The sequence below is a fragment of the Dermacentor albipictus genome, unplaced genomic scaffold, assembly GCF_038994185.2.
Source record: "Dermacentor albipictus isolate Rhodes 1998 colony unplaced genomic scaffold, USDA_Dalb.pri_finalv2 scaffold_18, whole genome shotgun sequence".
In the NCBI taxonomy this organism is placed as follows: domain Eukaryota; kingdom Metazoa; phylum Arthropoda; class Arachnida; order Ixodida; family Ixodidae; genus Dermacentor; species Dermacentor albipictus.
Genome location: NW_027225572.1, coordinates 4,076,591 through 4,090,359, shown reverse-complemented (window position 1 = coordinate 4,090,359; position 13,769 = coordinate 4,076,591). Strand labels below are relative to the sequence as shown.

At 46.1% G+C, this 13,769-nt stretch overlaps 1 protein-coding gene across 31 annotated transcripts in view; it reads right to left on the bottom strand.

Moving 5' to 3' along the window:
• LOC135908732 (nascent polypeptide-associated complex subunit alpha, muscle-specific form-like) overlaps window positions 1–13,769 on the bottom strand; it is a 236,484-nt gene that overhangs the window by 78,284 nt on the left and 144,431 nt on the right. For 29 of the 31 annotated variants that reach the window (XM_070529168.1, XM_065440583.1, XM_070529173.1 and 26 more), the window contains 9 exons: window positions 13,215–13,280; window positions 13,079–13,135; window positions 12,942–12,989; window positions 9,549–9,617; window positions 9,425–9,484; window positions 2,038–2,103; window positions 1,902–1,958; window positions 1,765–1,812; window positions 21–89 (listed from right to left, as the gene is read on the bottom strand). The exons of 1 other annotated variant lie outside the window; for it this stretch is intronic. In XM_070529168.1, coding sequence (XP_070385269.1) covers window positions 21–89; window positions 1,765–1,812; window positions 1,902–1,958; window positions 2,038–2,103; window positions 9,425–9,484; window positions 9,549–9,617; window positions 12,942–12,989; window positions 13,079–13,135; window positions 13,215–13,280 — 540 coding nt within the window. The remainder of the gene's footprint in view (window positions 1–20; window positions 90–1,764; window positions 1,813–1,901; window positions 1,959–2,037; window positions 2,104–9,424; window positions 9,485–9,548; window positions 9,618–12,941; window positions 12,990–13,078; window positions 13,136–13,214; window positions 13,281–13,769) is intronic. One more of the 31 variants, XM_070529193.1, reaches the window with a different exon arrangement.

Sequence of the window (13,769 nt, the reverse complement as noted above, 5' to 3'; positions counted from 1 at the left end):
AAACAGGATGAATATCTTACGGTGGTCTCGCCACAGGTGGGGGTGGAGGCTGGTACGCAGGTGGGGGCCGTGGGGACGGACGCTGGGGTCTGTGAAGGTGGAGGCGATAAATAACAGGGGCACCGAAGACAAGTGCGAATACTGGCTACATATTATTTGGATAAAGCATTTTAGATGTCGGGCACCCGCCGTGGTTGCTCAGTGGCTATGGTGTTGGGCTGCTGAGCACGAGGTCGCGGGATCGAATCCCGGCCACGGCGGCCGCATTTCGATGGGGGCGAAATGCGAAAACACCCGTGTGCTTAGATTTAGGTGCACGTTAAAGAACCCCAGGTGGTCAAAATTTCCGGAGTCCTCCACTACGGCGTGCCTCATAATCAGAAAGTGGTTTTGGCACGTAAAACTCCAAATATTATTATTATTAGATGTCGGGCGGCTTCCATGTCAGAAACAAGAGCTCATGCCAAGTTTGCGGAAGATCGAATTTGCGTGGAAATTAAATGTTGGGCGTATTGTTTTGAAGGCTTTTGGGAATATTCGGTTCTTCATGACATAAATAATGGTTTGCAGACTGATTTCGTGCTTCTTGGGTCTTTCCTCGACCGACCATCAGATGTACTGAAAATAAAATTATTTAGTTTTAATCCAAGGCGTCTGCCTCCGAGTTCAGCCGCTTTTTTTTTTTCCCTATGGGTGCTGTCAGTGTACGTTGCCGTTATCGTGGGCCAATCCCGGTGATAGTGAAGCCTAAAATCATGCGCCAAATCGACGAATGGGCATTTGAAACAGGGCATTAGTTTTCTTTCAATCTTACGTCTTCCCCTTGGAAACATTGTCTTAGTCATGATAAATATATGTAATATGGGATATCATATCGAGATAACCGTTCCCTACAGAACATTTAAATTATTCCTATGTCCATTCTCTACATATCGTGACTGCATCTCATTGCGTACGCGACAACTACAGTTCAGCCTGCCAAACGTTTTCAACTGCAAATCGACCAATATGGCAAGTACGGCTGCGGACGCAGACGAATACGAGAAGACAATGTGCTGCTTTGAGCATCGGCCTTCTAGGCCAGTTTATCAGTCCTAACGGATTTACACACAATCTCGGTCGATCGGTCTGCGAGTTTCATAGCGCAGCCTTAGTTTTAACTTGCATATACGTTTAGGACCTGATTTCGGCCCTTATCTCTTCTTGTCCTTTGGACCAACTCAGACCTGTTTCGGCGCCATGGTCGGGCGCCTCAACTCACACCTACTCTGGAATAAATTAGCGGTTTCTGTTTGCTGGCTGATCACTGACCTGACCCGTGTGCGTAGCCCTTTATACGCAACATCCTCTAAATAAGATGTTAACTGTTGGGGATTTTACTGACCAAAAGGGCAATGCGATTATAAGGCACCCTGTCGCGGGGAAGGAGAGGGCAACGTACCACTGCACCCAGTGCAGTGGTACGTGAGCGTATTTCCATTCCGCCCGCATCGCAATTCCGGCGACGGGATCGAACACGCCTCCACGAGATCAAAAACCACTGTGTCGTGAGGCGTGTCATGTGGAAGACACGGGGATACCCGCATGACCTGTGGTTAACTCATCGAAACCGCTGCAATCCCCCGTGCTAGTGCATAGCACACAAAACATGACTACGCAATTAGAGATACATATACCGCGGAATAAAGGAGAACAGACCAAGCAATTTAAGAGCGAATATTAGATATTGCATGATGAAGTAAAATTATGGAATTGATTTCATACGGTGGTCTAGGCGCAGGTGGTGGTGGCTGGTACGGCGGGCCAGGGGGACTGGAATGGTGGAAATGATAGCAATGTAGATCTAAGCGGTTCTGAGCCATTTCAAATGGAGTACACATAAGAGGCCGTGAAAGTCTTACGGCGGTCTCGCCACTGGAGGGGGCCCTGGAGGAGGCCTGGGGGGAGGAGGTGGTGGTCTGCAAGGGACAGTTGATGAGGGTTTATGTCTTATATTACGTAGTGGTTGAAGAGTGAATGAGAGCAGACGTTTCTTACGGAGGTCTGGCTACAGGAGGTGGAGGAGGGAATGCCGTAGGGGGTCGCGGTGAGGGAACCTGCGGTCTGCAAAATGTTTGTGCAATACGTATTAAGGTGCAAGGCAAACTCGTTTGCCAAATACAAGTGTCTACTGCAATGTAATGATTCAGTAGGAGCTGCTTGTTCCTACTTTACACTTGCTTCAAGAATTCATTTATGTAATATGTGTAAATATAGGTGCAGAATACTGTTTCAGATGCTTCGGGAAAGCTGGTTTATAGATTTTTAGAACTTCAAGGAAAAATGGAAATTTGCTGATGTTGCCATGTTTATTTCAACACCAAATCTCGAAGGGAATGTTCACAGAATAACAATGATATACACCATAAAGAATACATAAAAATCACCTCACCCAAAATTAACCAAGAATTAGTCCCTGGGATAGCGGCGGTTACAGGCCAGACCCAATCCAAGTCCAGCAACCACGCAGCTAATACACACATATTTATACACGACTAACAAGTCCAGATATTCAAAAACAAGAAAGGGGCTGGCAGATGGAATGGCACACTGTGGTATAAACTTTTTTAAAACAGGGTTGAAGTGCCTCAGACAGGCTGGCCAACGTTTCGATAGGTGGACCTATCTTCGTCAAAGGCGGCCTCGTCATCCTCGGCGTGTTAGTTTTAAAGGGTTAGTGTAGTGACGTCACGTGCGGGTGTTGTCGCTGGCGGCTGGTTTTAAAGAGAGAGATTACAAGAGGGAACAGGCGTTCTCGTCCGACGTCTGTGAGCCTCATTCTCAAGACGAAGGGACAAGAGTGTGAGAGTGGGCACGCGGGGAGGAAAGAAAGGAAATAGAAGCGGACAAAAGGGGGGAAAAAGGAGAAAAAAAAAAAGCAGGGGGAGCCAGGGTCGTGCCAAGACACAACAAAGGGGGGGGGGTGAAAGAAAAAGAAAGAGAAAAATGAAATCTTTAAGAAATACGGGGGCTTGGGAGCGTGTTGGGGATGCGAAGGGTTAGGAGGTATTCTGGGGAGTCGTTGGCGGCATGTTTTTGAGGCATTAGAACGGCCGGTCAAGCAATAGGTCGAGTAATTTTGAAGTAGTTAAGGTGGCGACGCGGAGTCTGCGGTGCAATGTGCGGGGTGCCTGAAAGGCAGCGGCATGGTCTTTCAAGGGGCACTGCCCTACGCGCTTAACGTAGGTGTCGTTACGGCGGCATCCAGAAGGCGATACTCCGGGTTGAGGCGCCGAAAAAGGCATATTGACTTCGGAATGTGTTGTCGAGGGGGTTTCAAAAAAAAAACAGACTAAAAAAAAAGGGGGGGGGCAGGGGGAAGGGGGGGGGGCGAAATCGGTATAGGAAACAGGAGGGTGGCGCGTGCAGAAGCGGGCGCGGGCAAATGTACATGGAAGAAGGGGAACGTTCACTTGGTGTAGACGTAAAATCCTGAAAGAGTACATTTAAATTGAGTAGTAAGCATTCCTCCGAAATGAAAGAGTAGGTGAGGTTAAGAATTAAAGTTGGCTGGTGGCCTAATGTGTTTTGTGTATTGGTTGATGATATGAGAGTTTCAGATTTAAGTTACAGCTTTTAAAGATTCTAAGTTGCCGCGTGCCAAATTAATTCCTGTCGGGTGTAGGCAATTAAACTTGTGTATGAGGTATGATTCCGTGTACTTCCTTTCACGAGGGGAACGGAAATTTGTTTCTAGTATATAAAGAGCCATGCTTTGTCAAACATATGTCCATGTTCATTAAAGTGGCTGGCTACTGCTTTGGGTAAATTGTGTTTTGTGTCCGCGCGGTGACCATTGAGTCTTGTATTGATTTGTTGTCCGGTCTCACCTATGTATTGTTTGCTACAAGCGGCGCATTCTAGACAGTAGACTACATTGCTTGATGTGCAGGTGAAAGCCGAAGTTACCTTGTGTGTGTAATTCGACGCTGTACTTTTTACTGTAGTAGTGGATTGAATGTGTTTGCATGTAGAGCACCTGGGGCGACCACAGGGATTGGTTCCCAACTTCTTTTTCTGTAGTTTGGCGTGCACAAGAACATCTTTAAAATTAGTGTTGCGTCTGTAGGCTACTCTGGGAGGGTCGGGGAAAATCTTCTTAAGTTTCTGGTTGCTGGTGAGAATCGGGTAGTATTTACTTAGGATGTTATTCACGTTTGGGAGTGCGTTTGAGAATTTAGTAGTAAGAAGAGGCGTTGTTGTTCTTGTGATCTTCGGGCGGGGCTTGAGGACCTCGGCTCGATCAAGTTTGGTTGCAGCGATGTAAGCTGTTTGAAGGTCACTGTTTGGGTGGTTCCTGTTTGATAGCGTTTCTTTAAGGTGATCGAGTCTATCTATGTAGTCTTGGTTTTCAACGCAAATGCGACGTAGTCGTGTGGCTTGGCCTTTAAAGATGCCTTGTTTGCAATGTCTGGGATGGTGGCTGGTATATTCTAGGTACTGTTGTTTGTCGAAAGGTTTCCTATACAGCGTTGTCTTTAGTTCACCATTGTCAATGTATATTGTTGTGTCCAGAAAGTTCATGCGCTCAGTTGAGGATTCTGATGTGAATTTTATTGTTGGGTGAACAGAATTTAGAAAGGATATATATTTATCTAGACTGTCTTGGCCATGTCCCCAGATTATGAGTATGTCGTCTATGTATCGTAGGTATGTGTGGGGCTTGGTAGTGTAGCGCGATAGGAAATCTGTTTCTAGAATCCCCATAAATATGTTCGCGTAGGTTGGTGCAAAAGGCGTACCCATGCTTGTACCATGTATCTGTAGGTAGTAACTCTCTTCAAATTCGAAGTAGTTATGTGTGAGAACTAATTCAAGGAGAGACAGGTAAACTTCAGTAGAGTGTTGTGCACTGTGTTTAGACAGCGTTTCTTTTATCGAAGATAAACCATCAGGGATTGGAATGTTGGTGTACAGCGCCGTGACGTCTAGTGTTGCGAGAATTGTGTTGTGGGGTAGTGTGCCTTTAGTATTAATGTCTTCTATAATTCTCAGCAGGTGGGGCGTATCTTGTACAAATGACGGAAGTGTTTTCGGCAAGTTACCAAGGTAGTGGTTAAGGAATGTGGAGATGCTCTCTGTCGGGGTGTTGTTGTTTGATACTATCGGACGGCCTGGGATACTAGCAGTGTATAGTTCAGCGGATGGAATTTTATGAATTTTCGGAAGGAGGTAAAAACGTCCGGCAGTTTTGTTGCTTGGTTTAAGAAATTTGTATTCTGATGGTGTTATCAATTCATCAGCCAAAAGTGATTTCAGCCTGTTGGTAATTGTCACTGTATAGGACAATGTCGGATCGTTATCTAGTTTGCGGTAATGTTCCGGGTTGTTTAGTTGTCTGTAAGCCTCGTGCTTGTATTTTTCTATTGGCCAAATAACTATACTTCCACCCTTATCTGCTTCCTTAATAACAATGTCATTCCGGCAGCTCAGATTTGAAATGATATGACGACCCGGAACATTACCGCAAACTAGATAACGATCCGACATTGTCCTATACAGTGACAATTACCAACAGGCTGAAATCACTTTTGGCTGATGAATTGATAACACCATCAGAATACAAATTTCTTAAACCAAGCAACAAAACTGCCGGACGTTTTTACCTCCTTCCGAAAATTCATAAAATTCCATCCGCTGAACTATACACTGCTAGTATCCCAGGCCGTCCGATAGTATCAAACAACAACACCCCGACAGAGAGCATCTCCACATTCCTTAACCACTACCTTGGTAACTTGCCGAAAACACTTCCGTCATTTGTACAAGATACGCCCCACCTGCTGAGAATTATAGAAGACATTAATACTAAAGGCACACTACCCCACAACACAATTCTCGCAACACTAGACGTCACGGCGCTGTACACCAACATTCCAATCCCTGATGGTTTATCTTCGATAAAAGAAACGCTGTCTAAACACAGTGCACAACACTCTACTGAAGTTTACCTGTCTCTCCTTGAATTAGTTCTCACACATAACTACTTCGAATTTGAAGAGAGTTACTACCTACAGATACATGGTACAAGCATGGGTACGCCTTTTGCACCAACCTACGCGAACATATTTATGGGGATTCTAGAAACAGATTTCCTATCGCGCTACACTACCAAGCCCCACACATACCTACGATACATAGACGACATACTCATAATCTGGGGACATGGCCAAGACAGTCTAGATAAATATATATCCTTTCTAAATTCTGTTCACCCAACAATAAAATTCACATCAGAATCCTCAACTGAGCGCATGAACTTTCTGGACACAACAATATACATTGACAATGGTGAACTAAAGACAACGCTGTATAGGAAACCTTTCGACAAACAACAGTACCTAGAATATACCAGCCACCATCCCAGACATTGCAAACAAGGCATCTTTAAAGGCCAAGCCACACGACTACGTCGCATTTGCGTTGAAAACCAAGACTACATAGATAGACTCGATCACCTTAAAGAAACGCTATCAAACAGGAACCACCCAAACAGTGACCTTCAAACAGCTTACATCGCTGCAACCAAACTTGATCGAGCCGAGGTCCTCAAGCCCCGCCCGAAGATCACAAGAACAACAACGCCTCTTCTTACTACTAAATTCTCAAACGCACTCCCAAACGTGAATAACATCCTAAGTAAATACTACCCGATTCTCACCAGCAACCAGAAACTTAAGAAGATTTTCCCCGACCCTCCCAGAGTAGCCTACAGACGCAACACTAATTTTAAAGATGTTCTTGTGCACGCCAAACTACAGAAAAAGAAGTTGGGAACCAATCCCTGTGGTCGCCCCAGGTGCTCTACATGCAAACACATTCAATCCACTACTACAGTAAAAAGTACAGCGTCGAATTACACACACAAGGTAACTTCGGCTTTCACCTGCACATCAAGCAATGTAGTCTACTGTCTAGAATGCGCCGCTTGTAGCAAACAATACATAGGTGAGACCGGACAACAAATCAATACAAGACTCAATGGTCACCGCGCGGACACAAAACACAATTTACCCAAAGCAGTAGCCAGCCACTTTAATGAACATGGACATATGTTTGACAAAGCACGGCTCTATATACTACAAACAAATTTCCGTTCCCCTCGTGAAAGGAAGTACACGGAATCATACCTCATACACAAGTTTAATTGCCTACACCCGACAGGAATTAATTTGGCACGCGGCAACTTAGAATCTTTAAAAGCTGTAACTTAAATCTGAAACTCTCATATCATCAACCAATACACAAAACACATTAGGCCACCAGCCAACTTTAATTCTTAACCTCACCTACTCTTTCATTTCGGAGGAATGCTTACTACTCAATTTAAATGTACTCTTTCAGGATTTTACGTCTACACCAAGTGAACGTTCCCCTTCTTCCATGTACATTTGCCCGCGCCCGCTTCTGCACGCGCCACCCTCCTGTTTCCTATACCGATTTCGCCCCCCCCCCTTCCCCCTGCCCCCCCCCTTTTTTTTTTTAGTCTGTTTTTTTTTTGAAACCCCCTCGACAACACATTCCGAAGTCAATATGCCTTTTTCGGCGCCTCAACCCGGAGTATCGCCTTCTGGATGCCGCCGTAACGACACCTACGTTAAGCGCGTAGGGCAGTGCCCCTTGAAAGACCATGCCGCTGCCTTTCAGGCACCCCGCACATTGCACCGCAGACTCCGCGTCGCCACCTTAACTACTTCAAAATTACTCGACCTATTGCTTGACCGGCCGTTCTAATGCCTCAAAAACATGCCGCCAACGACTCCCCAGAATACCTCCTAACCCTTCGCATCCCCAACACGCTCCCAAGCCCCCGTATTTCATTTTTCTCTTTCTTTTTCTTTCACCCCCCCCCTTTGTTGTGTCTTGGCACGACCCTGGCTCCCCCTGCTTTTTTTTTTTCTCCTTTTTCCCCCCTTTTGTCCGCTTCTATTTCCTTTCTTTCCTCCCCGCGTGCCCACTCTCACACTCTTGTCCCTTCGTCTTGAGAATGAGGCTCACAGACGTCGGACGAGAACGCCTGTTCCCTCTTGTAATCTCTCTCTTTAAAACCAGCCGCCAGCGACAACACCCGCACGTGACGTCACTACACTAACCCTTTAAAACTAACACGCCGAGGATGACGAGGCCGCCTTTGACGAAGATAGGTCCACCTATCGAAACGTTGGCCAGCCTGTCTGAGGCACTTCAACCCTGTTTTAAAAAAGTTTATACCACAGAAGTCCAGATATTGTGACTCTAGGGCAACCCTAAACCATATCCTATGGGAATGTACCGGTATTATACATGGCGATGCAGCCTCAAACAGCAACAACCTCCACGCTCTGGGAGTCTGCGTTGCTCAGCTCGGACCTGCAGCACCATCTCTGCGCTGTCCTGCGAGCCGAGGAAGCCAACAAGGGCCAACAACCCTTGAATGAAACCTAAGCGGGGTCCAGGCCCACCCCACCAAATCGCAGGACACTCAATGAAGCTATTTGAATGAATGAAATTGAAAAAAGCAACACCGGCAGGTCTGCATTTTAAAAGGTAAAAGAGGCGTCGTTTAGCTAAAATTCTAATTTGCATAACACTTAAAATTTAGCTAAATGTTGTCGACCATATTCGATTTTCAACAATGTTCACATGAAAAAAAATTGCTGCTGTTTGCTCTGCAGGCATACAATAAAGATATGTGCTTTTTGGCGATCGAGTATGTCGACTGCTAAACAGAAATGCCGTACTTGGAAAGGCACACCTGAATAGTTTAAGAAAGTTATACAAGCATAAACCAACCTCTAACTTGCATGAGTAGCGATAAAAATCAACGTGAGAAACGTCATTAAAGATAGATTACAAAGAACGACCTAATGCAAGAATTTAAGCCCGTAATCTTTAGTGTTGAAACATCATCGAGACTCACGAAAAGCTGGCGCTGCTAATTTTTGCATTGCAATGAATTCCGCTTAATTCTGTTCGCTGAAAGTGGAACAGACGGGTCGAAGTACGCAAGCTATTGGTGCTTATAAAACGTTCGTCAGAGATGTGGCTGTTTTTCACTCGTCATATGGCAAGCGTGTTAAAGCGTGTTGATTAAATTTCCATGCCGATTGCTTCATTATAAATATGTCACCGTATATAAGAACGCTCGTAACGGAGGTCGAGGAACTGGTGCTGGAGGCTGATACGGTGTACCAGGAGGGCAGAAGGTGGCATGAATGTCGGGTTACCATAAGAGCTGTGCGTCAAAATGTGCCATAAAAGCTCACAAAGGCAACATAATGCTAATGAGCATGAAAGTTGTCTTGGTCGTGGTGGTCAATAAGAGCGCAATGCTTTCAAAGTGTGCGCGGCAATTTTGTAGCGTTACGTGTTTCCCCAGATACAAAGTTGGGTAATGTATTCTTACGGCGGTCTGCCGACAGGAGGTGGTCCCGGAGGAGGAGGTCTCGGGGAAGGAAACGGTGCCCTATAAGAGGAAGCAATATTTAGTGCTTGCGAGATCATCAAGCAAAGAGGCGTTAGCATCTTACGGTGGTGTCGACACAGGCGGAGGTGGGGGCTGGTACGCAGGTGGGGGCCGTGGGGAAGGACGCTGGGGTCTGTGAATGTGGAGGTGAAACATATGCCGTGCATTAAGTGCGATGAACACCGAGTAGTAGACATTGCGCGTGGGCGTACACTTCACCGTGTTTGATGCGATCTCTTGGCATTCTGCAAATACCAATGATTGTCGAATTGCTAAATTTACAGAAAAGTGCGCTTGAGTCGAAAGTAATTGAGCGTTGTTTTCGTTCCTTATTAACGAGGAAGTGTTTGAGATGTCTTAACTGCTCACTCAACTCTTACAAATTAGCAGCTTTATTCACAGTCGCATGCACTACAATAAGCTTTATTTTATTGTTCAACAGCTTTTACTTTGATTAAGTAAACTGACCCGCTGATGCACAATATAACGAGATGAAAATCTGCACCACTGAGCACCCATCAGTTTTCATCAGCGCTCGTCATGCTCAATTGCTGGTTGCAGTAGCTGGGTAGCGACTTGTATAGCGACGAAGTTTCTTCCGACGAACCACAGAATTACTTAAATGGCAGGTCATGGCTTTTATGAAGCGCCGCACAAAAAACGCTAAAACCTTTCGCACCGAGTCGCCGCAGGGAATATTATTTTGAATGCAAAGCATTGTACACCCCAATACGCGGAAAGGTGTCGTAGGCGTAGTGGCCGAAAGACGGTAGCAAATATGATCGACGACGGAAATAGTAAAAAAAGCGGGACAAAACGCTGGAATTGACAGGAAATTTCTCAGGGAGGTTGCTGCGAGCAAAGTAAATCCATTGATCTAAATATACAATTTAGTACTTCTCGGCCTTGTTGGGAACCGAACCCGGGCGCCCGGGGTGCGAGACAAGCACGCAACACCGACGGCTCGGTGGCTCCGCGGTTCTGGTTGTCTAAAGGCGTGCTTAGTGCTCGCGTCATTGCGCACGTGATGGAGCAGCCGATGGGGAGGAGGTGGCGCCACGTCATGAGTTAGAAAATGAGCGGGTTCATGAAGTCCCGAGGACTGCATACGGTACAATGCTTTCGAATTCCCACACGTAAGCAGTAATAAATGTCTCTGCCGAATTTCTTTGCAGCTCACGGAGTTTAGTCCTGCGAGTGGATGCAGAAGCACGAATTCTTGCGTATTACATGGCATTACGCGCATCTTGGTCTGATTGGAGTTTGTCGAGCACTCCTGGTTCGTTACGTCCTCAGTTTCGTATAGATGCAATGATTGCTGTTGTAGACCCCGCCGCTGCCAAACGAATGAGATGATGATGCCGCGGCTTTCTGCAACTCAGTCTGCGTCAACTCTGCGGAAAAGCAGCGCTAGCCAGGAGACGCTAGGACCAGTTTTAGAGTGCAACTAAAATACGCAGCCATCGCCCGGCATGGAAGCCACGAGAAATGAAACTGCCCTTTACCGATTCCCATTCCGCGCCTATATCGGGGGTATAGTAAAGGCCGAAGTCTCCAACCACAAAGCGTACATACAGGACGCGAGAAAAAGCGAGACAACAGCGCTTCCCTTTTCTGTTGAAGTCGTTGAGCAAGCAGGCCAAATGGGCAGACTTCTAAATGTTTTTGGGTCAAGTGCTCTGATGGCATGCGCTTTGCGAGGGCGGACTTCACTACGGCGCTCCACAAGGCAAGTGCCCAGTCAAGTCGAAAGCTGGACACATGCGGTTCAATATGAGCGGTGAATTTGCTGGCGCGATATGGCTGCATGTGATATTGAATACTCTTCCTGCATTCCTCACTAGGATGGGTGTCAGGGCGCCGCTGTTGCTATGCTTGGTTTCGACACGGGTTGCTCGCCGAAACATTAACTTGCTTACCCCTGATGAACTCGTTTCATAGGGAACTCAGTAATTTTATTTTAATCGGAAATTCCTTCAACTGCATCACTTTGTGCCTTCCTTTCCTTCCACCGGCAAGTAAATCACGCGCTGAGATATGGCTGATAGAACGTACGCGGTCACCTGCTGGCTGCAGTCATTGGCTGTTCTTCCGTATTAGTAATTTTCCGTCCACACCCTGCATTTGTTGGAACTGTATTCTTGTCATACCTCGAACATTCCCGCCCAGTGAAAGGTGACCTCGAACCGGTTGTGACTCGTGTCCCAGCGGTAAAGAAAGAACCCATCAGTGGTATTGACAGCGCCTTTCGATTGGCGTCGAGAGAGACCTACATCGACGCAGCGAGCGTCGTTCGCGTGACGTCATCGCGAGGGCTCGTGCGCCACGTGAGCTGTGCTGTTCTGGCGTTGCCCGGGTTCCACCTGCATTGTTTTTGTCCGTTCGCTCTCGTTCTCTGTTAATTACGAGGGCCTTTAAAACGCATTGCTTCCGTGTTTTCTTTCCTCAAGCTTTCTTCAAATGAGAACAGGCATTCCCAAGCAGCAGTATATTTCTCAGGAGGAACATCACAGTGCGAGCCGACGAAGCTTAGTTAAGCGAGGTCCGGACTTTTCATGCTCTGTTATGGTCTCCGCAGTGGCAGCTTGCGTGTAAAGTACAAAGACAAGGTCCCGAAAACGTACGCTAGAAGATTCCGGAACACCCTTCATTACGGCACATATAGAGACCGTAAAAGAATGTTTAGTTTTCATATAAATATGCAAAACTCGTAGAGAATACGCGTAATCAACGTAATGAAAATGTACTTCAAGGAAACATTTGCACCTGTGGGGGCGAACACCTGGTAGAAACCTGCAAGTGGGCTTTACCATAAAGGACCTATGGCTTCGTTTAGAATTTTCATAGACAGCTCTCGTGGTTTGTGCACCATAGGTGATCATTTTCATTTGATTGACATCTCGTGTGTGACACTACGGCAGCCAGATATCCTGCTTCGGCGTCTCTGCTCCGATCGTGCTTGGAAAAGACAGCGATGCGCGTGCCAAGCTTCGCCTTCCTAGTCCTGCGTTCCTGCTCCAAACAAAGAAATGGTGCTGGCGGCCAACGTGTCAGACTTGACCGAACCCATTTAGTCAGAAACTTTGTACGCAATACAGAAACGTAGCATGAAAAGAACGATTGCTGGTGTGTTGCCTCTCGGCGACACTCCGTCAAGTACCATTGGTCAAGTGACAAAAACAGCAACGCTTGCTGCGTGGTAACAAGCATGTAAGAATCTGCTGGCTACATACAGTTACCAATGAATCCTTACCAACTGGCTCAGCTTTCTCTCGTTCTACCGTTTCTGCAACATTTCTCTCAATTTTAACTCGCTAAAGCTTCCTGCCTAGTGTAAATTTGTTTACGCTACTAGTAACGCTACTGATACCCCTACTATTATCGTCGAACCATTCCAGAGAAGAAGGGGAAAATACTGCACATGAAATATGATGAATATTTGCAAATGCTTTCATACGGTGGTCTAGGCGCAGGTGCTGGTGGCTGGTACGGCGGACCAGGGGGGCTGAAATTGTGGAAATAATAAGAATGTTGGCCTAAGCAGTCGTTAGTGACTTTCAATGGAATACACAGAAGAGGCCGTGAAAATCTTACGGTGGTCTCGCCACCGGAGGGGGCCCTGGAGGCGGTCTGGGGGGAGGAGGTGGTGGTCTGAAAGGGACAGTTGATGAAAGTTCATGTATTACACTAGACAGTGGTTGAACGGTGAATGAGTGCAGGCGTTTCTTACGGAGGTCTGGCCACTGGAGGTGGAGGAGGGAATGTAGGTGGGGGTCGCGGTGAGGGAACTTGTGGTCTGCAAAATAATTGTGCGTTTATCATGTATTCTGATGGCGGATACAAAGTGCAAGCACGTCTTCTAAATACGCGCGTAGCTTCATTTCATTTTTTTTCAAGGTGCATTACACACCAGGATTCGACATCACCTGCTCGATAGTTCTTTTATATAACATATGTAACCTCTGATTGGTGTGTTGAATAGTAGGCAAAAGCTGATTAAACGTGTATACATTTTTGATATTTTATATGGTTGTATTTTGCTGGAATTTATACAAAGTGAGAGGTTTCAAGCGAAGCAATTGAGTATTAGGTGAGATATATTCCTAAACGTTAAGCTGTAAATCAAATTTAGGAGTTATACTTTATGGCAGATGCCGTACTAAGTTTGTGAGCTACCCAATCTAATCATCGTGTAAATGCACTATTAGAATATGTGACGGTCTCTAAAAATATGACTGCAAGTGCACATAAGCGATCATGAGTTTTCTTGGTAAGAAAAAAGAAA